General features: G+C 44.2%; 1 protein-coding gene across 6 annotated transcripts in view; it reads right to left on the bottom strand.

Annotated features, from left to right (window-relative positions):
• Window positions 1-27,366, bottom strand: part of ABR (ABR activator of RhoGEF and GTPase) — an 826,710-nt gene that overhangs the window by 10,265 nt on the left and 789,079 nt on the right. For all 6 annotated transcript variants that reach the window (XM_069226275.1, XM_069226276.1, XM_069226277.1 and 3 more), the window contains 6 exons: window positions 14,780-14,839; window positions 10,468-10,577; window positions 8,323-8,462; window positions 6,784-6,918; window positions 3,627-3,732; window positions 1,086-1,233 (listed from right to left, as the gene is read on the bottom strand). In XM_069226275.1, the coding sequence (XP_069082376.1) occupies window positions 1,086-1,233; window positions 3,627-3,732; window positions 6,784-6,918; window positions 8,323-8,462; window positions 10,468-10,577; window positions 14,780-14,839 (699 nt within the window). The remainder of the gene's footprint in view (window positions 1-1,085; window positions 1,234-3,626; window positions 3,733-6,783; window positions 6,919-8,322; window positions 8,463-10,467; window positions 10,578-14,779; window positions 14,840-27,366) is intronic.

Raw genomic sequence — 27,366 nt, 5'->3', positions numbered from 1 at the left:
GTACTCAAGCAGAGTGGTTGCAAAGTTGAGAAAAGATAACTTTTATCTCTCCGTGTATCTATGGTAGCCAAATTCAGACACAAAACACGTAGTAGCAATTGGTTTCATTATTTGATCTCTCGTCACTAATTGAATGGAGCTAGTTCTAGTCCCTTCATAGTTATGGCTAGGAAGTGATGAAGGAAAGGGGCAATGTTAAGCAGTCACATAGGCAACATTTACAGTTCTATCGTCCAATGAAGAGCCTCTCCTTTTCAATGAGTAAGACTGCACAATGTACAGGTCCACTAAATGAGACTATTCTTCAAATTAAAGATACCTTCTTCCAGTAGAAACCCTCCCTTTTAGTGAAAGGGTGCCCTTCATATGATCTACATCCTATTTGGAGAACGATGTTCAGTGAATGGAACCATCTTCAAAAGAACAAGTTAGGCCGTTCAATTAACACGGCTCCCCTTTCAATAAAAACTCAAGCTTAAGAGCATATTTCAATAAGTAATACCTTACTTTCAATAAACTACTCCCTTAAGATAAATGCAACACACACTCCAGTGTCGAAGCTCTGATGCTTACATGTTCAAAACCGTGTTTTCCAACTTTTGAGAGATGAGGTATATCTTTAGCTTTCAAGAAAACCCTATCAACGAGAACACCTCCATAAAACAAATGATCGTAGTGGCTTTAAAAACTCAAAAACACTTAATGAAATTCTAGAGACATGACTGCTTAGTGTCAACCTCTTCTGGAGAGATTCTTCTCCGAGTAGTTACCAGCAGAGGGTGCTAGAAACCATCGTATGTGAAATAACAGCAACGAAAACCAAGACAGGCAAGATCGTCTGGAAAAGAACCTCCCCAGTTCCTAAGCAGCACCACCTCCCCACTGCCGGGATGCTGCGTGTGTGGGGAAAAGGGCCAACGTTTAATGAACTAAGCATCAGACGTGCCAACTCGCACAGTGGCACCTTATGTCACTCAATCACTCACAAGGTAACATTATTTTCATAGGTGGCAGGTGTTAAGTATCTTCCAGATGAAGGTGTGTGCACAGTTATTGACCTTTCCCTCTTTCTGGAATGGTCTTACCTGTGCCATGACGTCGTGTGACCAGATGTCTGACGCAAGGCTCATGGACGTTTTGCTCTCTACTTCAGATGGCCTCAGTAATGTTGGGCCAAAGACTGTGGCCAGATTGTGGAGGGACATTTTGTTGATTGGTTCCTTTTCTGCGACCCTGGAGAATGAAATTGGGAAAAGAAATTAAACATTGAAAGAGGGAGAAGGAAAAAACAAGGGGACTCAGAGTGGGATGTGATGAGCATAGGAAAAAAGAGAAGAAAGGATATGCGTTGTAAACTGAGAAAAATACTGTGTGCAAGAAAGAGGGATGCTGTGAAGAGAAAAGGGAAAAAGAGAGCCCAATGTGGAGTAAACCTAGGAAAGAGAGCAAAAGCACCACCAAGCAGCAAATATCTGCGACAGGTTGTTCTTTTGCCAATTGGAGGAGGACCTACGATGCAAAATCCCTTCTCCCATACTTAAACTTCAGAGTGCAACTTTTAAGATAGGACTGTAGCTCAGAACGCTTTTTTGAAAACATGGTGCCGTGCGTGTAAGTTTGTTAAATCATAGAAATTTCCCTCCGAGGACGAGACTAGAAGTGAAAACAAGTATTTAGTCATGGTAAGCATTATTGAAACCACCATGCACTGGCAAGGAAATACTTAATGGTTAGTGCCAATTTCTTTTCCATGTCTCTGAAAAATGTATTTCGTAATTGATTAAAAATATATGCAGATCAGTGGAGAACTCAATGAAAAGGACAAAACTGAGAAAAAAATTCAAAGTCCAGGTGGATCAGTAAACACCATATTCTGGATCCACCCAATTACGTGCCCACACTGACATCCTCATTATCTTCACTGGCAGCTTCTGAAGCTCAACACCACTGTGCAAGGTTGCTTGAGCTATCTCAGCACAAAGGTTACATGGCTGAAGGCCCCATCAACGTCAGTGAAAAACACTGATCTCAGGCAATGCCTTTGTGCTGAGACACCAAAGATGAAACAAGCATTTGGACTGTTTAATGGAGTCCAACAGCTCGTCGATATGTAGAAGTGAGATATCTGCTGGTGAGCAGGATGAAGGCTTCGCTCTCATGGTAAAGCAGGCCACCGCCACATCTGAAGCAGAGCAGCTGTGGTCTTCTTTTAGCTCTTTCTGATGGTGAAGAATTCCTTAGTCCGGCCATCCTCTCTATGTGGTCAGTCACAACTGGAGGCGTAAGTACCTTGCATCTTCTTGAGAGGAGGAAGGGTGGTCGTGCATAACCACTCTTGGCGGAGATATCCTTCTACCCAATTAACCACCGATAGCTACGTCTTCCCCCTGAAGTCCAGCCAACACATTCTCCCTTTCCTCCTTGACAGCCCTGGGCTTTGGTCTTGCAGTGCCTGCAACCACTAGGGCCATGAGCAGCAGGGCCGAAGCAACACAAAAAGGACAGTACAGTATAAAAACGTTGGAAATGATCCCCACAACATTTGTACTGTCAGGAAAAAAGCCCACAGTTATTCGGAGATCCTAGCCCTGCAGAGTGGAAACAAATAGTAAGAAAGACAGGTGTCTTGGAGTAGTGCATCGTGGTAACCACCTTACAATGGAAGTGAAAGGATGAAAAGGGCAGAGTCCAATTTATTAAGGCCCTTGAAATATATATATTTTACATTTACTTTAAAAAATGTTCCAGGGGTTTTGCCGGGCGGTGTGGAAGATATTTAAAGTATATACGCCTAAGGAGGACTCCTGGATGAAGTACTGTTTAGTTGTAACAATAAATAAAAACACACTTTGGAAGCAATGATCTATTAAAGGGTTTAAGGTGCACCAATGAGACACCAGCCGCCAGGCTTTGAATCCTACCCTACACTCTTTGTGCTGGCGCTTTCGCAGCTCCAGATATACTGCCCATGCTCCCATCAGCATTGATGGCATTAGTGGTGTCACTGAGATAAGCAAGCACCAGCTGGGGGATGGCTGCTCTTCAGATTGGCTGATGTACAGTAATCACCATCCAATGAAAGTTGATGGATTTTTCCCATTTGAGACTAAGCCTTCAGTCACTAAATTCACAGCGAACCCTCCACAGCATGGGCAGGTGCATGACTGTCATCGGACACATGCTAATGCAATGAAAACAGCAAAGCCACAGCAGATTGTGAAGTGCACAACTCATCATTAGGCAATGGAATCAGAAGCGCACAAGAACTGCACTGAGCTGCCATGGAGCTAACAGTGGACGTACATTCCATTAAGCGTTACCTATTGAGAAGCACAAGAGTCATTGGTAACCACATCATCTTGCAGCCAACATGACCAGCTGCGTATGGGAAAGACCAACCAATCAGTTTCAGTTGGAACTTCACTAGCAAAAGGCTTGCTGACGCCATCAGACACACAAAACTGGGAGAACAGTACACAGAGCACATATAAAGAATTACTGCATGCATGATAAATGCACTCCAAGGAGGGCAGCTTAACACAAGCCTGAAGGGGAAGATCCACACTGGATGATGGAATGAGTGGCACTTGGTCACAATAGCATCTGTCCCCATCACACACTTTTACCTTTTTAAGTGCTCCAAGAGGAAAAGGAAGGTGATGAGGTTGGGGTCAGGCAGGGAGCGGAGAAGGTGCATCATACAGTTTTCTCTGGCAGCAGGATCAGAAAGTGCTAACGATAAAAGGATACAGTGTATTAAGACATTATATCACTTAACAAGGAGCACAGAAGAAACCGGCTATAGGCAACAAAAGGCTTCAGCTGAATACAAGAGAAGCCTGGCTGAGAATGTAACGACAAACACATTGGCTAGTAAACACCCATACGATACCTGAAATCGTGTACATACATCTATACAGAAAGAAGCAATGGCCGAAATTCTGGGCAGAGTCCACATATTTGTGATTGTAATATATTTAAACCGCAGGTTTAGTAGGGCATGTCGTCCTTAAATCATGGTGGAGTATGAAAGGCATCTCTGACAGAATGCAGTTCAGCCACCTAACATGCACCATGGACCCTCCTGTTATAGAGTATGTTCCTGCTATGACATCCAAGCATCTTACTTAAAGGGAGTAAATAACCAATTCATACACGAAATAGGCCTGAGGCCCTTACTACTTAATACAGGGATCAATTGCTAAAGGCATGGTCTGCTTCATGGTTTTGGCAATTAAGAACATCTTCCGCAATGTTATAGGTTGCCTATAAAGGATATTGACATAAGATACATTTACATAACTTTTAATCTAACTAGAGCTTATTTAAATAGTCAGTGGTTATCATAACACTATGGTATGAATACAGCCCTCTTGGACTTTTATGAAACACTTCAAAAGGAGCTGGAGTTCACAGAGAAGGAAAGTGTCTTGCACAGAATCACACTTTCTACAAAGTGGTCTAAAGGGAATTCTTAGAACTGGAGGATCAATTACACACACACACACACACAGTCCTCTTAATCAATCCCCCAATCATTCCTAGATATGTATCTCTGACCATTTACCTCTTGGCGCTCAGAAGCATTGTGCGCCTGGTATGCAATGCCTAAGAAATCAAAAATAAATCTTAAAATACTCAGAAGCTGATGATCCAACCATACCTCTTTCTCAAACTGAACTGCCTGGTTCAGGTACAAGATCACAAGTGTTACCTATGCATTCCAGGGCACACCTCAAACTTGCTGTGTCAGCACCTAAACCTGCTGCTGGTGGCGTCAGCCATCTCAGAACTATGCTGATTCTATTGCTTTGGATGTCATCGGCTGTAGCATGGCGGCCAGCTCTGTAGCTTGTTTTTCCGGGTATCTAAAATTTCACTCAGCAGAAAACTTACCGGCAAGACCACTGCTGAGGTAGGCAATTTATCAGGCGGCTCAGGTGGAGATAAGAGTGTGAGCGGAAGGGAACAGAGAGGGCGAGGATGATAATAAGAAAATGAAATAGTGGAGAGGCAGAAGAGGGGACTGGAATGGAGAATCCAAGAAGGGGCGGAGAAGAAGAGGGGAAGGCAGAGCTGGAGAAGACGGAAGAACGGATGGGGAGAAAAGGGAACTGTAGGTAGGAAGAAGAGGGAGTTGACAGTGGGGAGAACAGAGGAAGGTATAATCAGTGAAGAGTTGATATTAGAGTTCGAAAATAGAGGAAGGTAGAGTGTGAAAAGACAGAAAGGTGCATAGGTAGGAGAGGGCTGTGGATGGGGAGGAGAGGGCTGTGGATGGGGAGAAGAGGGCTGTGGATGGGGAGAAGAAGGCTGTGTGGATGGGGAGAAGCGGGTGCTGTGGCTGGGGAGACAGGGCACCGCGGCTAGGGATAGAAGGAAAGCAAAAAAGCAGAGGGTATGGTATAAGAGACTACTGGCACAATGAGCTGAATAGGAGATGCAGAAGGAGAGATGAAGGTGGAAAATTGAAGGGAAGGTAGAGGAGAGAAGCATGACAGAGGATTGGGGAAGGCACAGAGGGTACGTGTGGGGAGATCAGAAATGCACGATATGAGAGGAAGCTGAAGGATGAGAAATGGAGGAAGCTGGAAGAGCAGAAGCTAGAGGTGGAACACCTACTGAGGGAAGACAGCCCTCTCCAGGGAGAAGAAGGGAAGGGTGGACAGCCAAAGAGGGTCTATGAGGGACGCTGGGTGTATAAAAGTTGCGGGTCAGACGAGCGGAAGACGGGAAGAGAAGAGCAAGGTGGAAGGGAGTTAAATGTGAATAAAAAGCTAAATGAGGATGCAATTGTATTGGGCAAGCAGAAAAAGAAAAAAAAACACTTGTTTGAGAGGTAATAATGTATACAGCTGGGGAAATAGATGCGTGACAGGAAAACAAGGCTAGATTGAGAGGGGAATATGGGTGAAACAGAAGGCAGAGATGCGCAGGTGTCTGTTGGGTTTGGCCACATCAATGGTAACACAGGTATGCTGGTGAGAAAATTGATGGGGTGAAGAAAGAGGAAGATATGGAAGATGAAGGTGAAATGGAGAGAGAAGGGTGGCAGGGAAGAGAAGGAGACTATGGGTAAAAGAAAGAATGGAGGATCGGGCAGTGTTTGGAGTTCCAGTGGGAAACATGAGAATAGAAGATCATAACAGGGAACCTCTGCAGACAGGAGGGTGATCTAGGAAATGGAAAGACCTACAGATGTTGGGTGGAGATGGGTCATGAATGAAGAGAAGAGTATGAGAATGGCAGGGGACGTTGCAGAACAATAGGCTAATGGTTAAAAATGAGCCATTGTTTTCTAAAAAGGAAAACTAGAAGAGTTTGAAGTGAAGGTAGACTCGGTCTGCTATTGGCATCATGGAGTGCCGGATTACACTACCTACACAGAAAAAGTTGAAACAAACATTTCTGGTTGAACCTCGCCCTTATCCTTGCCTTCTGAACATCCCCAAAGCCCTCTAACCATCAACAAATCCCAATGAGTGATGAGTGCAATATCAACAGCGATTACTAGCATCAGTACCACAGAAACAAGCTTTGGGTGCAGCACTAAAATTCAGAAACCTCTCCTCCAGCCCTGGAGGGATGCAGACCACATGCTTCCCATACCCACACATTCACTATCGATGCTCTGAAGCTCGGACTGTGTGAGAATAAAACACTAATGCAGAAGGTGATTCGATCACCTGACTTATTACTGCATATTTTGACAACGGTCAGAGGAAGAGCTGTAAAGACAAACCCCCTTGCAGATCACGAGGGGAGTGTTCATAATGGACTTACCTATCCCTTGCATGAAGGCGCCGTACAGCCGGTCCGTGAGGAGTGGCTCGGGGAGCTCTCGAAAGTAGAGTTTCAGCGTCCCCGCGATAGCATTGATGTCCATGTCGCTTAGCATCACCAGGATGTCTTTGTTATCTGCATATGTTTAAAAAAAAACAGGAACCGTGTTTATATCCAGCAAAGTATAATTACATCATTAAGTAGAACAAATGAAAGAGGCCATTAGCGGTCGCTTATGTGCATTGTGCTGTCCTTGGACGGTACAAATAAATTATGAGGGATGATGGCAAAAAGGCTACATCACTAAGAGCAGGGTGTGTGCTGTGCTCTTCATCCACATTTCACTAAAACTAGATATGACACATGCAAACACGTTAACAATGCTCCCATTTATATGGACTGAGATCCAAGCAAATCTTAGGATGGAATCCTCACGCTGGAGAAGCCTCATCTGTCTTAGACAAGTCATGGGCGCTCCTATTCTCCTTCCTTTCAGAGCAAACACAGGAGGATGAAAAGCAGGTGCCTTTTTAAAAACATAGCAGCTGAGCACTTGTGAGGTCAGAAAGCAGCTTGCCAAATCCATTTGAAGCAATCTCTGAGCAGAATTATAAACTAACATAGCTGCGTTCGCAGAAAGCAGGATGTTTACGGTCTGAAGCACAGGGTTCCTGCCAAATCTGAGGCTTGGGTCCTTTAAACATCCTCAGAATAGCCATCTTCTTACCTCCGTCTGCAGCCAACCCTCCCCACCTGCCTATCACTTCCTTTCTAAACTGAACCTCACTTTGGTATGATAGACCAGCCCAGTGGCACTATGGGATAAGAGTAAGGCACCTCTGGCAATTACTGAAGAAACTACAAGGTCAAAAGTGCCACTAATGAACTATCGAACTGCTGTGCAGGAGCCTGGGGTCACTGCCCCGAAGGAGGATGGAAGCATCCTCACCCACTCGAAGCCCTCCCTCTTGTGAATCAAGGCCCCGCCCTCGACAATTAAAAAGGGTACTAAATAATATATCACACTCGTCGCTTCCCTAGATGTAATACAGTTTCCTTTTTTCACGACCTCTTTGCCATAGCATCTACGGTGATCCCCTCCACTGATCATCGCAGCCTTGCCTTCTCCCTAAATATATTGGTTTGCATCACTTTTGTATCTTTGTTAATGAGTCTATTGTGTTGTCACTGCTCAAGCTTCAAAGGAGTGATTTCAATGAAATGTCAAAGAGCCTGCTTACAGGGGTTTGCTCTTTTGATAATTTCAAAATAGGCTGTTTCTTTAAGGAAGCTGTTTCTTTAGGGGAATTGCCATTATATGATTCCCCATTTGTCACCCTTTAGTGCAAATCACCCATCTTAGCTTTTTTTTTTTTTTTTTTCCATGCAGCCCCTTCATTTATAGCTGTTAACAGAAATTCCTCGAATTTCGATTGCATCTGAGTGCCATTGGTTGGAGCTTCTCCATTTCCCTGCTCTGATAACTCTTTCTTTTGTTCGGTCCTTCCCTAGGGACCCACCTCCCCGCAATGCACTCACTTGCGTCAAAAGCTGCCTTCAGAGCCTGAATGTCGGTGGCCACACCAGAGATCCTGTAGATGCCCACTTCCTCGATGCCGCGTTTCTCCACCTCCTCGACACACTGCCGCACGATGTAAGGCACTTTGGACCGTTCTCGCCTGCAAGATGAACACATTCATAAGAGGGAGATATTTCCATGCCTCTCCAGAGGCCAATTTCTGTCACTATTCGCTTCAAGAAGAAAAGGGAGTTGCAGTGTGCAAGAAGTCGAAGGGGTTTAGGTTGAGATGCTACATCAAGTCTATGAACTGAATGAACGGAAAGCTGAATGAATGGAAGGATGAATTAATTGTAGATTTCTTCACAGAGCTTCATCCTGTGCTTAAATACTAGGTCCCATAATCCTAACCAAGTCCTGCTGCAGCCCTTGCTATTTCAGGAGTATATTTTGTCAGCATCCATCACTCCTACTCTGTGGAAGCCCCAACTATTGCATTAGTATTGGCAGCATAATCCTGCTATGCAGCATCTCTAGTACTGATGAACAGGAATCCACATTTAAAGCTTCCCACTGGGCCCCGACATAGCCATGCTAATGCACCCCAATTAACAGTGTGCTTTAGCGTTTACTGTTCCAGTACTGAAACCTGCACACAGCTCTCCTGGATCCACCTGTCATGACATACAGTGTGCACCACAATTCCAAAATTGGAACACCGCACTGTTAGTCTGCAACACTGTTATTACAATACTGACTTTCATACAAATCTCTATCAATGCACTTGCTTACTACACAAGAAATGAGAAAATAATACTTCTGGTAATCTGCCTAAATAGGCACCTGCTGAACCCCATCCCCTGCTAATGCAGAGCTGTGGCCAGAATATTGCTTTGTCAACGAAGAATTGCCATGTGGTTTTGCAGGAGTGGTAATATGCATCTCTGCCATTGCTCCTCAGTCCTGATCAGAACTACACTTCTGTCATTCTAACAATAGCTCACCCCTTTATTAATTTACCATTTACCTCGTGCAGCTACCTTTTGTCTGCCCTTCTCTCAGTATGTCCTGGATGAAATGGGCTACTATATGGACATTAGAACATCCAAAGGATATACAAGTTGTTCTTCAGACAGGCACTTTTCTTAGGAAGGATACGTCAGTATCCGATCAAAGTACTTACTAATAATGAGCAGATGGTGCGAAAAAAGCAACAATGGGACTTTCGAAATGCACAGAATGAGAAAAGAGTATTAAACTAAGTGAAAAAATAAATAAAAGGTGTCAGATTAAAAGTTACTGATAATCACTGCTTTCAAAAAGACCTGAAGAGACTGGAATATCTTTCTCTCTTCAATAAATATATCATTTAAACCCTCCACTTTTTAACAGTCCATAAAGTTCTACTAAAAAAGAAAAAAAATCGCCCGGGGACTTACAATCACACCTCTACCACTGGACTTTGATGGACAGAATACTAAGATGAGCAAAAATCCATCTGAACTTCTACCTCCAGTAGTTCTCACATTTCACAGTTCTACAGCCTTCAGGAGGTAGGGAGGTACAATGCCCCACCTCACTCTTCCATCGCCCCCTCCCTAAAAAAGGGGTCTAGTGCCCCAGGCTGCAATTCACGAACGAGTCACAGAGGTGACGTGGATTAAATCAGTCACATGCTCAGTGCTTTAATACTTCCCAGTGACCACAGATAGCTACCTCTATCCTCAAAGGTCACAGGTCTATCAACCTTACCTCTGGCGTCCGAGACAATACATTCCCACCTATCTAATGTCAAGGCTTGAAAATCGTAAGCACGTGCAGCACGAGGCCTGGGAAACAATTAGCTGGACTGGTACCATGGGCTTGGGAACCAATGACCACATCCAGCCACAGGCTGGGATACGGCGAAAGCTGCCGATGAGCAAGCTAGGGAGGTAGTCACCACTGCTGCATGTAGGAAAAACAAGCTTCCATTTGTGTTTAGTTCAAATAACGTGGTTAAATGACGACAAATCCTACTGAATGGAAGGCGGCAGCATCCCTTAGCCCGTTGCTCACTCTCGATGACTGAGTCCCTGTCTCCAGATAATAGGGGGCGTAAGCAGCAGACGGAGGGGTCAGAGAAATGCCAACACTAGGCAGGAAGGTGGATCCTTCTCACTTACTTTGTGACGACGCTGATTTTAACTCCGAAGACACCCGTTTGTTTTTTGGATGGAGTTCGCTTTAGGCTCATGTCCCGACTTGTGAACTTCATGGAGAACTCCACTTTGATCTAAGTGAGGAGAGAGTGAAAATAAAAAGTGAGGTGAGATCGTAGAAGGGTAACAAAGGGAATGAAGAGTCGGCCAAAAAGATGTAGAAAGCGATGGGACGAACAAAGGCAGGAATGACAGGAAAGAAGTGACGTAAAGACTAGTTGGGATGGGAAAAGTTGAATGGAGTGACTGGGGATCAAGAAAGAAGTCAGAAAGAGGGGGATAGAATTGTTAATAAGATGTTAAGACAAAGATAGGAGGGGAAATCAAGAGGAAAGAAAGTTGACAGCAAATGGAAGGCAAGCATTGGCAAAGTCAATAGGTCGAGCCCTTGGGGCCTATTAAGTTTGTCAATGGTTCTATCCATGCTGTAAAGCATTCCCCAATCCCCAAGCATGGCTTTAAAAACAAAAACCTAAAAAAAAAAATACATACACCAGGCACTACAAAATGACACAAGTGCTTTGTTTTTTTTATATCCCAGTTCGAGTTGATGGGTAAACTAAAAAAAAAAGTTACTGGTGGAGGGGAAAGCAAAACGGGAGAGACCAACATGGATGGGACTACACAAAGGTGGGGAAACAACAGTTGAGGATGGGCAAAGCAACAAGGGGGTGCGGTGGGTAGAAGCAACAAGGAAGGCGCAAGGAAGGAACATGAAGGGCAGAGCAAAAGGAAAGCAAGAGCAACATAAAGGCACAAACAAACGAGAGAAGGCTCACTGCGAGCTAACAAAATGCCTCCCAACAGACAGAGTATGCACTGCATTAGGCGAGACCTAAAAAAATTGGGAATACAAAAAGGGCATACAGAAAGACAGAGGGTTAAGGTACTGAGTCCACAAGGCAGGCAGGAAAATAATAGGGAAGTGGATGAGAGGAAAAAAGGGCAAGTAAGACATGAGTAGTTACTAGCAAAGGGGAGTGAAGGAAGAAAGTCGATGTGGGATGGACAGTAAAAGTGATAGGACAAGGAAGACAATAAGATCCGAAAAAAGGAGAGGAAATGTAAAACAGAATGGAAAATGTGTGGGTTAAATCAAGGTGATTTGGGAACTGTTAATGGAAAAGAGAAAAAATGGGAAATAAGACATGGTACATCCATGGAAAAGGAAAGGGGAACTGTGAGTAGTAAAAAAAAAAAAGAAAAAAATATGGTCATTGAGTGTATGGAGGAGTCAGAGAAAGAAAGGGGCGTTATATACAATTTTCTGTGACCATACAATACTCACTGTTGCCATGTTGAAATAAATACGTATGAAATAGTGATAGTAATTTGATGGTAATCTGTAATATCACACAGCGACTAAAAATCAAGCTTTTAATCAAAAACTTCCTTTTCAAAAATTCCCATTTGTTACAATCTTTGGCAGCAATGCCAAGACTTCGTACTTCAAAACCTGACCAGCTCACTTCAGCGTCTCCTGCAACGTCTTGCACACATGATCAACAACCTAATCTCTCCTTTACTCCCCCTCCTCAGTGAAAATCACTACCATAAGTAGACATCTCACTAAGCTACGAACTTCTCCACTATATGATCACACGGCTCCACACCCTCCATTCCCCACCTCTATGCACCTCCACATTCAAGGTTTGATGCAACATCCACAAAGGAACCTATTCCTATAACCAAAACTCCCAGCCCATCCTGTGCACCACTGGGATGTCTCAGACCTCACACAATCATATCTCTTTCCACCACATCCAGCATTTTTTTTATGAAGAGCCCCCATTTCAACTATTCCCTCGCAACCTGCTTCAAATTTGCAATGGTGCTCTCTCTTACAAAGAAAAGAACTGCTGGTCCCTCGTCTCTCTATGACTCCACCTTTTCTCCAAGACACCTGAGTCACTGGTCTTAAATTGCTTCACTCTTTATCTGTACTTCCAGAATATTCTCAACTCTCTTGAATATGGTTTCAATAATCTACACTCCAAGCAAACAGCAAGATCACACTTGCCAACATTTGTCACCACCACCCATTACAAACTGCTTTCTTCCATTATCATACCTTTGAACCTATCTGCAGCCTTCAACCCTGTCAACCACCTCTATTCTCCTCCTCATGCTCAATTGGCATCACCAGCTCAGTACACAAATAGCTCACCTCCTCTTTACAACCTCTCAGCCGCCTGGAACTCACATGTACCACCTCTTACTCCTTTACCAATGGGCATCATATACGTTTCTTATTCCCTTTCATTTTCTCATGCTGCAACACTTTTATTCGTGGCCTTACCTCCTCATTGTATTCTCCTCTCACTTTCATGATGCTCAAATCGTTTTCTTCTTTGCACCTTTAAAACACACCTCCAGTCCTGCATCACTAACTGCCTCACCTCCATCAGACATTAAATTGCACTCAGGTCACTCATGCTAAACTCCTCTAAAATTCGAGGTCTACACTTTCCCTTGACCACTGCAACCATCTCTCGTATTGATGCCATCTACTTTCCTTCCACTGTCCCTCACTTCTTCCTGAGTCTAAGAAGTTTGCCTCCCGGTCAGAAGCCGTAGGGTTCTCTCCACCCTATCCATTAAAATCACTGGCAAGCCAATAGGTCTAGTGTTGGCAAACTGGTGTGATGGTTAAAATATTTATTTTTATTGTAAGCATATTCCACTAAAATTAAAAGGATAAAAAAAGTAACCATGCCACCATGGCCTTATGCTAGCATTAAAAAAGTAAAAATTAAACAAAATTTAACCATCACATATAATTGTATGAAAACAGCATGGGTGCTTCGTAGCAAGCAGGGCAGGTGTACAAAGAAGCGGTACAGATATACTTTTTAGTTTTCATGGACATCACAGGAAAATATGATTCTTATTTTAGGATTACAAAAATTTGCTTTAAAGGATAAAGAATTGAAAGAAAAAAACACCTTGACAAGGTAAAGTACTGTCCCACCTGCCCTGGCATTGATGTTCACTTCTGTCTAGATGTGCACAAATCAGGCAACATGCCGCCCGTCACAGTGCAAGAGCATCAGTGGCGGACGTGAGGTGGCCCTTTCAACCTTACCTAAAGCTGTGGTGTGCAAAAGCAAAATGTGAATAACAGATGAACAGACCAATATATAAAGAGGGCTGACTCACGGTCTCTCTATGTATGCTTAAACCTGTATGTATTTAATATCTATTGATTACATGGTGCTGCCAAAACACCTAATGTGACCTCACAGACAGACCTAAAAATAGAGACCTTTAATTTAAGCACAGGTACAGCATCTCTTGCAACTGAAGAATAAATATTAGCTATGCTCATGTATATCACTCAACACTGCCAACATCTTAATCAACTCTACTTTCAGTAGATTCGACTGCTGTAATAGTCTTTTCGTAAACCTCAGCCTTTACACATTCCTGTACCATACATTTTGATAGAAATACCTTTTAAAATGTACCCAGGAATACCAAAACCAAGCCAAATAAGCTCGCTGAAAAGATCTGGTAGCTAAACAAACGATTGCAACTCACTTTTAAGTTATAAATGGGCTTGCTCCAAAATATTTTTCTGACATCCTACCCAGCTACACCCGGACATGAATTCCAACATCCATTCTTTTCAAACTTCTAGTAACTCACATGCCACTTTGTGGCACAACAAAATTCAGGTCCTTCCATCTTCTGAGCCCTCTACATTGGAACTCCCTGCCGGCAGACCCCTGTGCTACTCCCGCTTGACAAAAATTCAAATTAATGCTGGAAATTCGTCTTCTGAGACCTGACACAGGAGTGTGACTACTTCTCCCTACCCCGGTGCAATATGGACATTTCATACCAGTAGGCCCCATTCGGTCTATTTTTTTTAACATTAGCTGTGTATATTCCTCTGCTAATTACAATCACACAACTGTACACCTTCGATATCTAGAATACATAAGTCATTCCACCCTCACTGGGATGTCACAATTGCTATGCAAAACATTCTGTTTGAAAAGTTACTGCTAAACAAATAACCTCCCTTACTCTGAACACATTTCCAATTATTTCCACCTGCAGCCTGCCAACCATTGAGTTATCCTGCATCTTTCCATTCCTCTGGGTAGAAGACCCCTGAAGAGTTTACAGATGGATCTTCCATCTTCTCTTCTGATTCGACTAATGAAGTGTGATCTGAAGAGTGAACTGTATTGTGCTGTGCTAAGAAACAAACGCATTTACAAATTACGAACAGCAAAGCATCTCTCATGAGAACTCTAGCACTGCTCACCCCATTCATCTCTATGACATCCATGTGCCAATTCTTCGACTGCACAGTCTGTGGGTCCAGCTGTTGGAAATAAGAGGGGACGGGTGGTTATTATGGAGGAACAGAACATCAGAGATCTCAGGGTTATCTGCAGGCACCACGCAATGTGACGACGAAGACAAACGAATAAAATGTGAAACACTAGTGTGCTGCTTCAAGCATCTGAATACATAGAAGCATTCAATGTCATTAAAGAGTCAATCAGTAGGAATATAGTCAATAACCTGTGAAAGGATTCTCTGATTTATAAAACGAGCCTACTAAAATGTTCGGTTTTTGTCAGCTTAAAAATAACATATTATAAGCAAAACAGGTTAGGAGGCACAGATACCAGCTGGGGAAATATGGAAGCAATGGTACCGCTCTCAAAGTTTGTAAAAAAAAAACTGCAACTCATTGCGACTGACGCTTGCCCTACTAACAGCACTCTTTCACCAAGCCGAATTAGTGCCCAGACTGCCCTGGACTACGGCACAGAAGTTCAATGTTGTGCGTTATACAAGTGCTAGTTAACAATAACACTAACTTATGGAATCAAAGGGAAAACCATGAGCACGAGCCAAACAGGATATACCTTTGAAACAGAGGTGGGGGGAAATTAGAAGTGGGATAGAACAAAATGCTGGGTCTCCATTGCTGGTAAGGAAGCTGGTAGCAAATCTTGTACGAACATGACGGGTGAGCAGTTGTATGTCACACACACTGCGGACTGAAGTGCTCAGGGAGACGACAGAGTACAGCAGGCAACAAGAACACAACCAACGCACAGGGTGAATGCAGGAACACCTAGCAGACTACAGTAGAAAATCATGCCAGCAGGATAATGGGTGCCAGCCCTATTCAGGGGTCCATATACGAGTCCTCTCCGTCCAGCAGGACTCATGATTCTACTTCAGTTGCAGTCTTCCCAGGTACAGTAATGTTCTGAGGAGGAGGTAGTGGTGGAGGACGTACCAGATTTATTGTGTGTATTAGCCAGTACCTCGGGGAATTCTACTGCCCAATCCTAACAATTTTTGTGCAGTCCCCCAATCCCCTTTCACGGCACATCCTCTTTATCTTCCTGTAAAATTACACACGTACCCCTGTTTCAAGATGGCAGGACACAGATCCCACCAGGTAAGGTCTGTCTTCAGCTTCTAGACCCCACTCCCACCTGACAGGGTCAAAGCTGGTATTCCCTCCTACTAAGGCTAGACGTGAAAATAACAATTTTAATCCCACTTAGACCGATAAAGTATATCTTGGTCTAAATAGCGTTTATTTCACTGCAAGGGCACAATAACTTCAATAATTGTCCTATTTTTATAAACTAGTACCCTTCCTCATGGGTCTACAAGGCACATTTTAGGACTGACCTTCCAACATATAAAATAGACTTTTCCAACATGGCAAAGGCATTTTTCCTACCATAGGTCACTTTGGTGCATGTAGAGTGCAGTTTAGCCAAAGCTCAGTGGTGCTCCTGGCAGAAACAGTCATACATGTGGGTGTAAATACACCCTGCGCCCCAGATATAACAATAACATTTCCATGCCATAGGCACACTTAATGTACCTTTTACAATTGACTTATAGGGAAGTTAAATCGGCCAAGTAGGGAGTTCCAATGCACAGCAAATGATTTAGAGAAGAAGCACAGACGCGTTATCATTGTAGGAAGTAGTAAAGTACACATAGTCCTAGAGCCAGCAAAAATAGTACCTGGATCCTTGGGGCTGAGCATTGGGGGATCACAAAACACAGCTAAATCTTTCTGGTAGCTCCCACTTCCCCCTCGCACCCCCCCCCCCCCCCCTCCAAGTGCTATCCCCTTTACAGCCAAGTGTCAATGCATATAACATTTTCTTTGAGCCTCCACCCCACACTGCAGCTGTAACCATGTGTTGTGCTTTACATTAGTCAGACTAGAGGAGAGCATGACAAGCTGACCTTTGTGACCATCTGGGCAGACTGCTGAGCGTTTGGACCAATGGGATTGGGGTCCTGAGACAAGACTGGCATGAGGGTTTATGGATCACAGTGTTTTACCAAGCAGGTTAAATAGGAGATGCCAAAGTTCAGGGTTTGAGTGGCTACATAGGCCCATTAACAGATACCCAGTCCAACACATAATGACATGTGCTCTTGGGCAAGTCGTAAACTGTTTCTCAGTTATGAGGTGAGAGAGAAGACTGGGGTACCGCTAGTCTCTAAAGAACTGTGTGATTAACTGTTACAGGCAGCTGTAAACATTTTGTGTACACACAAAGGGGGTCATTATGACCCCGGCGGACGGCGTTAATATGGAGGAAAGTACTGCCAACAGGCTGGCGGTACTTTTCTCCATATTAAGACATTGGTGATTTGGCTTGTACCTCACCGGGCGCCACACTGTAACGACTGCTAGGCTGGAGACTTCAGTCTCCAGCCCGGAAGCCGTCACCTGCCCATCTGTGGGATTATGACCCCGCCTACCACCATGGTTTTCGTGGCAACCTTACGGCCACGAAAACCATGGCGGTAGGCACTATCAGTGACAGGGAATCCCTTCCCTGTCACTGATAGGGGTCTTCCCCGCCCCCCCTCCCCTGGTTTCCCCCAGTCCTCCTCCTGCCCAGACCTCCCACTACATACACGCACCTTCATGCACACACGAACACACGCATACACACACTCATACCCACATTCATCCACGCATGCATACATCCATTCACACACACATCCACACACGCTGACAAACATACAAGCACACACGCATTCACACAATACAACATACACGCACACATCCATACATGCACGCACATACAACATGCATCACACACCCGCATGCACACACACATAGACATACACACACACCCCACACCACCCCCCTCCCCTGTCGGAGCACCCGACTTACCTGATGTCAGGGGGTCCTCCGGCAGGGAATGGGACAGGGCGCTGCTGCCAACAGCAGCCTCCACCAGCAGAACACCGCCGGGCAGTATCGTGGGTCATGATACGGTCTGCGACGGTCTACTGGTGTGTCGCTGCTGGATTTCCGCCATCCTTCTGTCAGAAATCAGGCTGTGGTCATAACCCAGCTGACAGCTGCGGCAACGGTCTTTTGCCGGCCGTAGCCGCAGCGGTAGGTGGTTTTTACCGCCAAAACCATAATGAGGGCCAAAGTGTTATCGTAGCACAGGAACTCACAAGTAGCTAATTTATGTTAGATTAAGGCCTTTCTGTGTTTGTATATTAAACACGGCAATTATAAATATCTTTTTTAAATACCCATCGTACTGCCCATGTAATCTATCAACAAAGCGTCTGGACATTACACTGTCACAAGCTGGAGTATAATCTTCGTGACTTGTCTTCAGTCAACCAACTAAATATGTAATTACCAATTAACAAATCACTTTACAGACTGACTGCACTTAACCAGATGCTGCCCCTCCACTATGGCGGAGGAGTGTCTCCCTGCTGCTGAAAGCAGGAAAATAAAGGGATAATAAAAATAAATGGATAATAATTTTACTATGCCTTTATTTTGCTGCTTTCGAAGGGCAGGCTGGGGCCAGCATCCTCCCTGTCAACAAGTAGAGAAGTGGTGGTGCGCCTCTAATTGCGCATGTCAGTTTGGCCGGCCATCCAAGGCCGACCAAACTGACATGTGCACTTAGAACTCTCCACCCAAGCGCAGTGTCCCACTCCCTCCCTGGGCGGCATTTCTGCCCACTCAGGCCAATCCCTGTGCTTCTCTAATGCTGGTAGCAGCATGAGAGAAGCATTGGATTGGGAACGGAGGGAGGAAGACGACGAGAGGCGGCTGGAACGGTGGAACACGGAGACAGCAGGTACGTTTTTTTTTTATAGCACTGCCCCGCTCAGCATACTGTCCCCCCCCCCCCACCCCCTCTCCTAGCAGCAGCTGCTACTGCACTTAACTGGCTACGTTTATCTTTTCTTTAATTAACCTTTGCAGAATAAGACATTTCTGTGTTTCCCAGGCATTGTTTAAATATATCTTGTGACCCCAAAACTATTCACTGAGTACCGTGTCCAGTACTCATAGCCATGAGCACAAGGACAGAAGCCATGTTGGCCTATGATCCAGAAGCCACAGTATGATGAAGTGTGCCATTTATAAATCATCAGAACTGTTTTTAATCCATGAGAAGCTGGGCAAGATGTCAGAAAAAGAGCAACGAGACCGAACGAAGGATTTCAAGGTCTGGCCACAGTGACCATTACAAAGAGGCATGGGACACCAGTAAACTCCAAAGCTCTTGGGTGCAAGACAGTGGTACTGTCCGCTCCTGGCGCCGAGCTTTTAAATGGCTCCAGACCACTAGTCGGGCATCTAGGCATCTTTACACGCAAAGAAAAGGATTCATTAGAATCAAAATCGTTTTTTCAAACTATTGCACTGTTACAATCAGAACACTTTCCACGTGTGGGTTAGAACTGAAGTCAACATGCTTTTGTTCCTAAGTAATTCATAGCCTTCTTCGTGGCATTAAGGAGACTTTTTAATGTTTATTCAATCACAGTTAAGATCCCTTACCGGACTTCATATCAACAGCCATTGGTTACTAGTGGTATCTTTTCACAGATAGTCTGGTTCCTCCTTAAGGATCGTGCGTGTCTGTATCAGTGTTGCCATAATCACGGAGAGGGGGGGTGAGTATTTCACCGATTATGATGCGTTCTGCAGTGTCAACATGTCACCTTTGTCCTGCTGCAGACTATTCTGTTGTACGTACTACTATGACAGTTATATAGTGGTTGTTGTATTAGTAGTGTTAGGGTGCATGTTTTCAAATGTAAAATTATTTATTTTAATTATATGGCTCTCCAGCTCTGCCGATGTATTGAATTACTGTGGGTGTAAAATAGACCATGACAATTTCCATGCGAGTTACCTATGTAATTCAAATGTATTCCGGAAACAAAGTGGCTGATGGGAAGTGAGACGGGTATACAGGTGCTGGCGGCAGACGGGCCGTGGAGTTGCATATGTTGGGGGGGTGGGGGTTAGGACGGGGGCTGTGGCAGGAGGTACGTGGGTTGCTGATGGCTGAACTGCACAGGGACAGGGCGTGATGCAGCAGAGTGGAGTATCAATGCTCCCCTGTGGGGATCATTTAGGCAAACTACCTGGAACCTTTTTATGATCTGACAGAACAGAAGGAAGGCAAAGAAACAAAGAGATGGAAAAATAACTATATTTCTTTATTTTTGATCACGTAGTGCGTGGAGGGTCCTTGATCTTCCTGACAGCTTTTGGGTAAGAGAGCAGAAGGAGAAGGTTACCAGAGTTTGTGTCTGGCAGAAACTAGAAGGATAAAATGCAGACTTAAAGAACCGTGATTATTGTCCTAGCCGCAGAACAAAATGGCTGCCCTGAGCCTGTGCTTTCTAGCTTGGACAGCCCTATGCTGCTTGATACAGGGGTGTGCTGCAGGCCCCTGTGGTGGAAGGGTGCCCCAACTCTTCAGGGGCCCCTCTTAAGCTGAATGACAATGCATATCTGTGATGAGATGCCCGAGTCTCCCATATCTCACATTTTGCAGTGGGGCCCCATCATTTTGGTCACGCCACTGGATTGATGACCACAGGTCGGTCATGCTTGCCAACGAGACCATCCACTCAGCATTTTATCCTCTATAAGACTTTTATTTTTCCTATGAGACACCTTGCGAAAGGAAATCCTGCAAAACTCAGCATTTCAATAAAAGCATTTTTTTCATACGAGTCATCTTCATGCAGTGAATGTAAACTGCTGTACAGCTGATCTTGGATGTTGTTAACAGTAGGTTAAATGATTCCGTGGTATAATCAGTACCCAAGCATCTCTGGTCACGCAGATGTTTCCTGTAGGATATTTTAAGGCCAAAGTCTTGAAATATTCCACAGGATGGGAAGCCTATGCACAGATGGGTCCTACAGCACGGAGCGTATACGAGTAGCAGTAAGATGAATAGATTCATAGACTGCCAACACCTGATCAATACTGCATCCAAGGAGACAACTCCCTGAATGCAGTAAGGCGCATGTTTGGAGAGGGCTAGACCCTCCTTACACTCAGTGCGGGGTCACTGGCAGGACTAGTTTCACCTTCAAGAACACCTTAGGCAGCGCTGTCCTCAATCCTGTACATGTAATAGAAGACTGGGTCATCACTACTCTCGTGCGTGCAAAGGACAAGCCCTTCTCAAAAGCCAAAGTAAGTGGTACCCACAGAGGCGCCGAAGTAATGTCCGAGATGCCCTATTTACAATCGCACTCCACGCAGCAACTTTATAATCTGAAATGTGAGCAACTGGTTTCGCTTTTACTAACTTCTGAATAAAGGTAGGTAAACACTTCAAGGGATAGGATTAGAGAGGTGATGAAAAGGAACTATTAAGCTAGTGTCGGTGCAGAGGACCAGGATCAGAAGCAGACCAAGGACCGGGAGCCACAGCTCATGTGATTTCAGAGTTCTCAAAAGGCCAACCCAGAAGGTGGCACGGTGTAGCTAGGACAATGACAAACTAATCTCTGACATGAAACTGTAGCAGTGCTTAGCAACTTGGCTCTTACCGTCCTCCTGTTGTGATAGTAAGAACAGCCCATTAAAGGGGCGGCTGTGTCCAGTCAGAGTCAATAGGAGTCTTTCTGATGACAGTGAATATGGTTACATCTATGGGGAATAAGAGTGTATCCATTGATAATGCATGAACTATGCAGCCTGGGTGATCAGGAACTTTGCTATACGTAAAAATCTTAATGACAGGTTCCACTACTGGAATGCATCCCCTGCTCAGGGTAGACTGCTTCTAAAAGTGCATGAAATGGAACCTTAGTGCACGGCTAGCCGGAGAGATTTCACTGCATTTCTTGAAAAATGCTAAATACCAGTGGCGTAACTGGAAACAGACTGGATGGGCTATTTTATGTCAACTGGATAGGACGAATGCTTCCAAGGTAACACACCTCCAAGGCTCTTAAAAATATCGGTGCTTGTAGGCATGTCAAAGCGCATTAGGCTATTCACAGCGGAGTATCTGAGAATGCAGAAGACCAGACAGAGCAACCATCTAACCACAGATAAGCTGTGATTCTGGGTTTCACAAGTCCACCAGAAACACATTTTTAGAAGTTCCTCTTCCACACTCTATGCCTCTTTCTACACTACATTCCTTCTTGCTTTACACTCTGTTGTACTCTCATTCTGACTTACGGATCTTTCTACATCCAGTTCTTCTCTCCTTACCCTTTGTCTTTCTCTTGCAATTTTTCTTACTGCCTTTTTGCACACACTTCTCCTTCCCCGCTCAACGCACCCCTCTCTCGTTTCATTTTACTACTGTACTCCACTCTCTGCATAGGTTACCTCTACAGCATCATGCAGGCTATTTTTCCATCTTCACAAACAGCACCCAAATTTGGTTCACGAGTCGGAAGCTTCCAAACCTTGGGAAACTGCTCCGATAGATAACCTTCTTTCTATTAATAGGGCAGATTCGAGTCACAATAACAACTCAGTGGCGTTCCCACGAGTTGGCCAGCGGATAGGTCCAAAGACCACTTTCCACAAATCCGAAAAATGTTCATCAACAACAGAGTGTATATTTTGCGCCCCTGGGATATAGGTTCATTTCGAGGATTCATTTTCTTTTCTGATGCCAGTTTCCATCAATTACTGGATCCTGTAGCCACACTGATGTCATGCTTAGAGGGGGCATGGTCACCCACTCTGAACAGTGCCACAGAGACCCTGGTGAGCTAGTTAGGAGAGTGGAAACATCATTCTGCAGTGATGAAGGTGAGATATTTCTATCTGTATATGACAAAATACTGAGAACACATTTATACAAGCCAGAGGTGTGATAGGCTATATCTCTGGGTCACACAGAAGTCTGGAAAAGCACACAGCTCCTATAAACATAGAAACATAGTTAATCCTACCAAAGAGGGCCTGGATATTTTGACACATCATGCCCATCCCCATTTACTAGCCCATGTCTCTCGGAAGTGTTTTTATGCAAACAAAAGCTTTATGGTTATTCAGAGACAAATGTTTACAGAATTGGAGAGCATGGTCGATCTTGGAGCAGTGCTTATAATCAACAATGACTTCATGAAGAGGTCTAACGTGCTGACCTAGAGTGAAATAATACACAACTACACATTAGCACACCTCTGCATTTCCAGATGTTCGCAGGCTTTTTCCACACTCTGCTTCCAAGTCCATGTGGCATCCAAATCTAAAGCCCTGAATGGATGGGTTCAGCCAAGCCTCGAGATGGCTGTGCTGTGATGTCATGTCGTCCTTGTGAGAGATTCGGTGCCAAACAAATGAGTTAATAGTCAAACTGTGCCCAGAATCAGCAATAAACCTACTATTACTATTGCTGTGAATTAGATCCAAGAAGAATACTGATCCAGGGTTAGGACGCCGGGATGTGTGTCATACACGTCTAGGCATTTAAGATGATGCATGGATAAAGGAGAGGAATGGAGTCCAAGAAAGAGTTTGCCTACCTTAAAGGTCTATACAATTAAGTTTCAGGAGTGGATGAAGGATCTAGAATTACTTAGAGGACCGACAGGGTGGAGTGGCTTTTAGGAAAGCCCTCAGTGTCTGGAATGAAGGTTCATTCACCTTAGAGAGTAATCAATTAAGCATATGGGATGAATAAAGATTACACGAAGAAAGGATTAAAGAAGTGAGATGGCTTTGAGTTTAAGACTCTGCGGAGGTCAAGAACAAAAGAGTCTCCACTTATAAGAAAGATTTGGACCAGCAGAGGTATTTAGCTTTAAAGAATGGGGAGGAACACGATATGGGTTTCAGATGTTGATGCTGACTAATTATAATAGTGCACAGCAGTTAAGAAGCCATGTGTGGAACTGAAGTAACAAAGGTAAGGAATGGACTGAGCCAAGGAATGAAACATAGGAGAAATGGCTCGGGCAGCTTCCAATATAGGCTTTGAATAAGGATGCGTACAGATTCACAGAATGCGCTAGAACTTTACAATCAGAGTAAATATATAAGTACAGGTCACCCATGTAATTTACAACAATTGTGTTCCCTGCGAGAGTCTGTTTAGGCAGCGACCGATCTCGGAACCTGTACTCTGAAAACGGATTCTAATATTGTAGAGAAGGCTAGCAAGAGTATTTGGGCAAGAAATGTCTATGTAAAGAACTCAGTCCCCCTCTGGATCCGGTCCTCACTATGTAAATGTGCGAGTAAATATAAATAGGGAATAAACAAGACAACGCAGCTACACCTGCAGGTGAGACAAAGCTGAGAGTGATGGTTTTGGGGCACAATCTGGAAGACTACGCTGTGGGATTAGCTCTTAAACCAGTGGAGCTCGCTTAACACGATCCTATGTAGCTCTAATTTTAGGTTTTATTTGACTTGGCCCCAACTGCCCAGATGGCTCTTTTATCTGTTTATTGTGACTCATTCTAGCTCATTGTGAGCTTTGCTATTTTACCTAATATTGCGTTCACTGTTTTAGATTTCTCATCTTTATTTACCTATAATTTCCCAGTAGGTGCACATGAACATTCAAACTCCCAGGAGCGAATGGGCTTTCTTTCTTTTAGTCCTATTACTTGAAGCGGGTTCCATCTGCTTCACGCGCAAGTGAATGAATGTGATGAGCATGGCCTTCAATAAGTGACCGCTGCTGCAATAAGGTGCAATGGGCGCACTGGCGGCGCACCAAAGGTAAATCTGTTTGCGCGGAATGACCAATCGTGCTACTTACCAGCACCAAGCAGTCCACCCTCCACGTCCTTTTATGCTACTGAAGACATCTTGGCCTTGACCTAACAACTACATCAGCCTGCCTGCGGCTGCTATCACTAAGGTGCGCTCATCTGACAACTTACACAGCAAACCCAAGGTGAGCCACATGTCCTCAACCAATCTGCATACTCTCTCTTGTTAAAATGTGACTTTCTAAATGCACTGCAGAGTTAAACAATCTCTAGATACTCCTACAGACTTCATCAGTAATGGAAACATTGCTCAAGGAAAGCTCAACTCCGGCTCTCATTGGAGCTACCCCACAAGGCTACCACACTCTCCACGTTGGCTGCGAAGGAGATAAACGCGGGAATGAGGTGGGGGACTGCCATTTTCTTGCAACAGTTTTTCATTATCTGCTTACCTGATTCAGATACTCACAACTCAGACATTTTAGCAATTGAGATCTCACCTGATGCTTACATCACTTACAACTGTTTGCTTGTCGAAAACCTGCCTAACTATCCCTAGAATATTTAGCTAAATGTATCAAAGCGGTCCCTTCTTTCACCTCCTCACAGAGCTGCGGCATTATTCATGGTAATTGTAATTTACAGCTAGACAAGTGTGCGGACCCCCAGAGCTCAGCCTGTAGCTTCATCCCACATTCTCACTCCTTCCAACTATATGTAGAAACCTCCACCCACGTAGCAATACACATAACTGACTTCATTCTCTTTTCCATAAGAGCCTCTCCTGTGGGCTGGTCTGACCATCCCTTAGTATTGTTCCACATTCTTCTCAGTCCTCCCAATAAAGCACCTGCTTGTGCACACAAACTAGTAGGTAACTGAAGAAAAATAACCCTGACATGCTTTGACCTCTACTTACATCTACACTTAGCCTAGGCCTCTGTATTCTGAGCCATCCTCTACATAAGAGATATACTGAAACCAAATCACAAACAGCCTTGCCCAGTAGCCAATCTCATACATTGCTCTGATCGCAAATTCTTGTCTTATGATGACGATACCCAGATACTGGGTAACCTATCCAGCCACTCTAATGGCAAACAGGACCCGCATCACCATTTTCTCAAGTTTAAAAACTGGCTGAAGCTCACCTCCTTTAAACTTAACATTGACAAAAGAGAAATCATGATGATTGGCACCAATCCTAGTCTATAGAACTCTGTGCTCTGGTCATTAACCTCTGGCCTCTGGCCTCTACCCAAAGCTTAGCCTGCAGTTAAACGTCTAGGGATCAAGACTAACTACAACCTATTGACATCTTCCCAAGTTTCGTCTTTCATCTCCTACGCCTTACAATTATAAAACTTTGCAAAATTAAGCCTTCTCTGACTCCAGAAGGCAGACGTGCCTTGGCACTAATACTGGTGGGCTCACATGTGGATTAGTGTAAAATTGCCTAGCTCGGCATCAGGACCTTCTTACCGAACCCAAGTCAAGCCATCCAAAACCAAGCTGTGTGCTTGTTTTGGATCACAGGTTTTCCAGAGCACATCTTTACTGGATGCCAATCTGCATCAGGATTTCATTCAAAAGTATGACTGCTGTTTACTGCCTCTTCTGCTGTATGCTCTCAGGTCCATCTCAAAACACCCTATCTAGTATTCTTCCTTTGGCATTGCTACTTTGGGAGACCTAATCTACTGCACATTCCAAGACTCTGAAAAGACAGATGTTGTGGCTGCATCTTCTGCATATCTGCTCCCTTTCTCTCAAACTCACTTCCTTGAAACCTCTTGGCATCTTTTCCAGTCTTAAAATCAGAAAGTATTTGAAGATCTTCCACCTATCATGATCATTTAACACCATTCCCCACTCCCTTTTAGCATGAAGAGACCTCTATGGTAATAGTACCCTGTATCAATGGCTAATATAACCCTCTGGAAAAAAGGAAGGTCAATCCTTCGGGTAGCCCTGCTTTGAGCTGGGTCTCCAGGACTTAACTTTTTGATGTCCCATTGGAGAAGAAAATATGGACAATGAAAGAATTTTTTTTTTCTTAGCAAGGCCTGATCTTTATCTCCCTTTTTAGGTCGGGCCTAGGCAGTGCATGAGCTGTCTCTCGACATGCTGTAATCTACTTCTGTGGGCTTTCACCATGCCCATCACTTTCATTCGTTCCTTAGCCTGCCTTTCAAAATTCCTTTGGTTTGTTAGATAAATGCTTTATGTTTGTCCCGCCTTGAGGCTATTTTGTTACCGCCTTGGAGACTGACCCTGTTATATGGATTATTGCATGAATGGCCACATACCTTAGTGTCGGCACACTATCTTTTTCGTTTGCCTCTCCATTTCGCGCTCCGTGACCGTATGTTGTTGTTTCTTCCTCTTCCTTGTTTTCAGGCATCTTGCTGTTTCTTTGTGGTGCCTGCGCCTCACAAAGGCTGCAAGCTGGAGGGGAGTTCTTTTTTATTTATTAATTAATTTTTTTGCAGTTTTATAGAATGCAAACTTGACTCGAAGATTGGAGTGCTTTACACAAGCACTGGTTACATTACACAAGGACACATTCATTTTTGGTAGGCACAGGTAGTTTAAGTGATTTGCCCATAATTACAGGATGTTGAACCGACGCCGAGACTCAAACCTGGTCCCATAGCTCCAAAATCTGCAGCTCTGGCCATTATGCCACATCCTTTCCCTTATGCTGCACTATGTGTATGATGCTTGTACTACATTAGTATAGCGTTTGTATGGCGCATACTACCTCTTTGTGGGGTGCGGACACAGCACAACTAGTTTTATGTGTACAACTGCATTACTCACACTGTTACTGATTTGAGAATCACAGTCCTTCAAATT

This window comes from Pleurodeles waltl, chromosome 3_1, assembly GCF_031143425.1.
Source record: "Pleurodeles waltl isolate 20211129_DDA chromosome 3_1, aPleWal1.hap1.20221129, whole genome shotgun sequence".
In the NCBI taxonomy this organism is placed as follows: domain Eukaryota; kingdom Metazoa; phylum Chordata; class Amphibia; order Caudata; family Salamandridae; genus Pleurodeles; species Pleurodeles waltl.
Note: the sequence above shows the minus strand (reverse complement) of the source record. Positions and strands in the feature narration are given on the sequence as shown.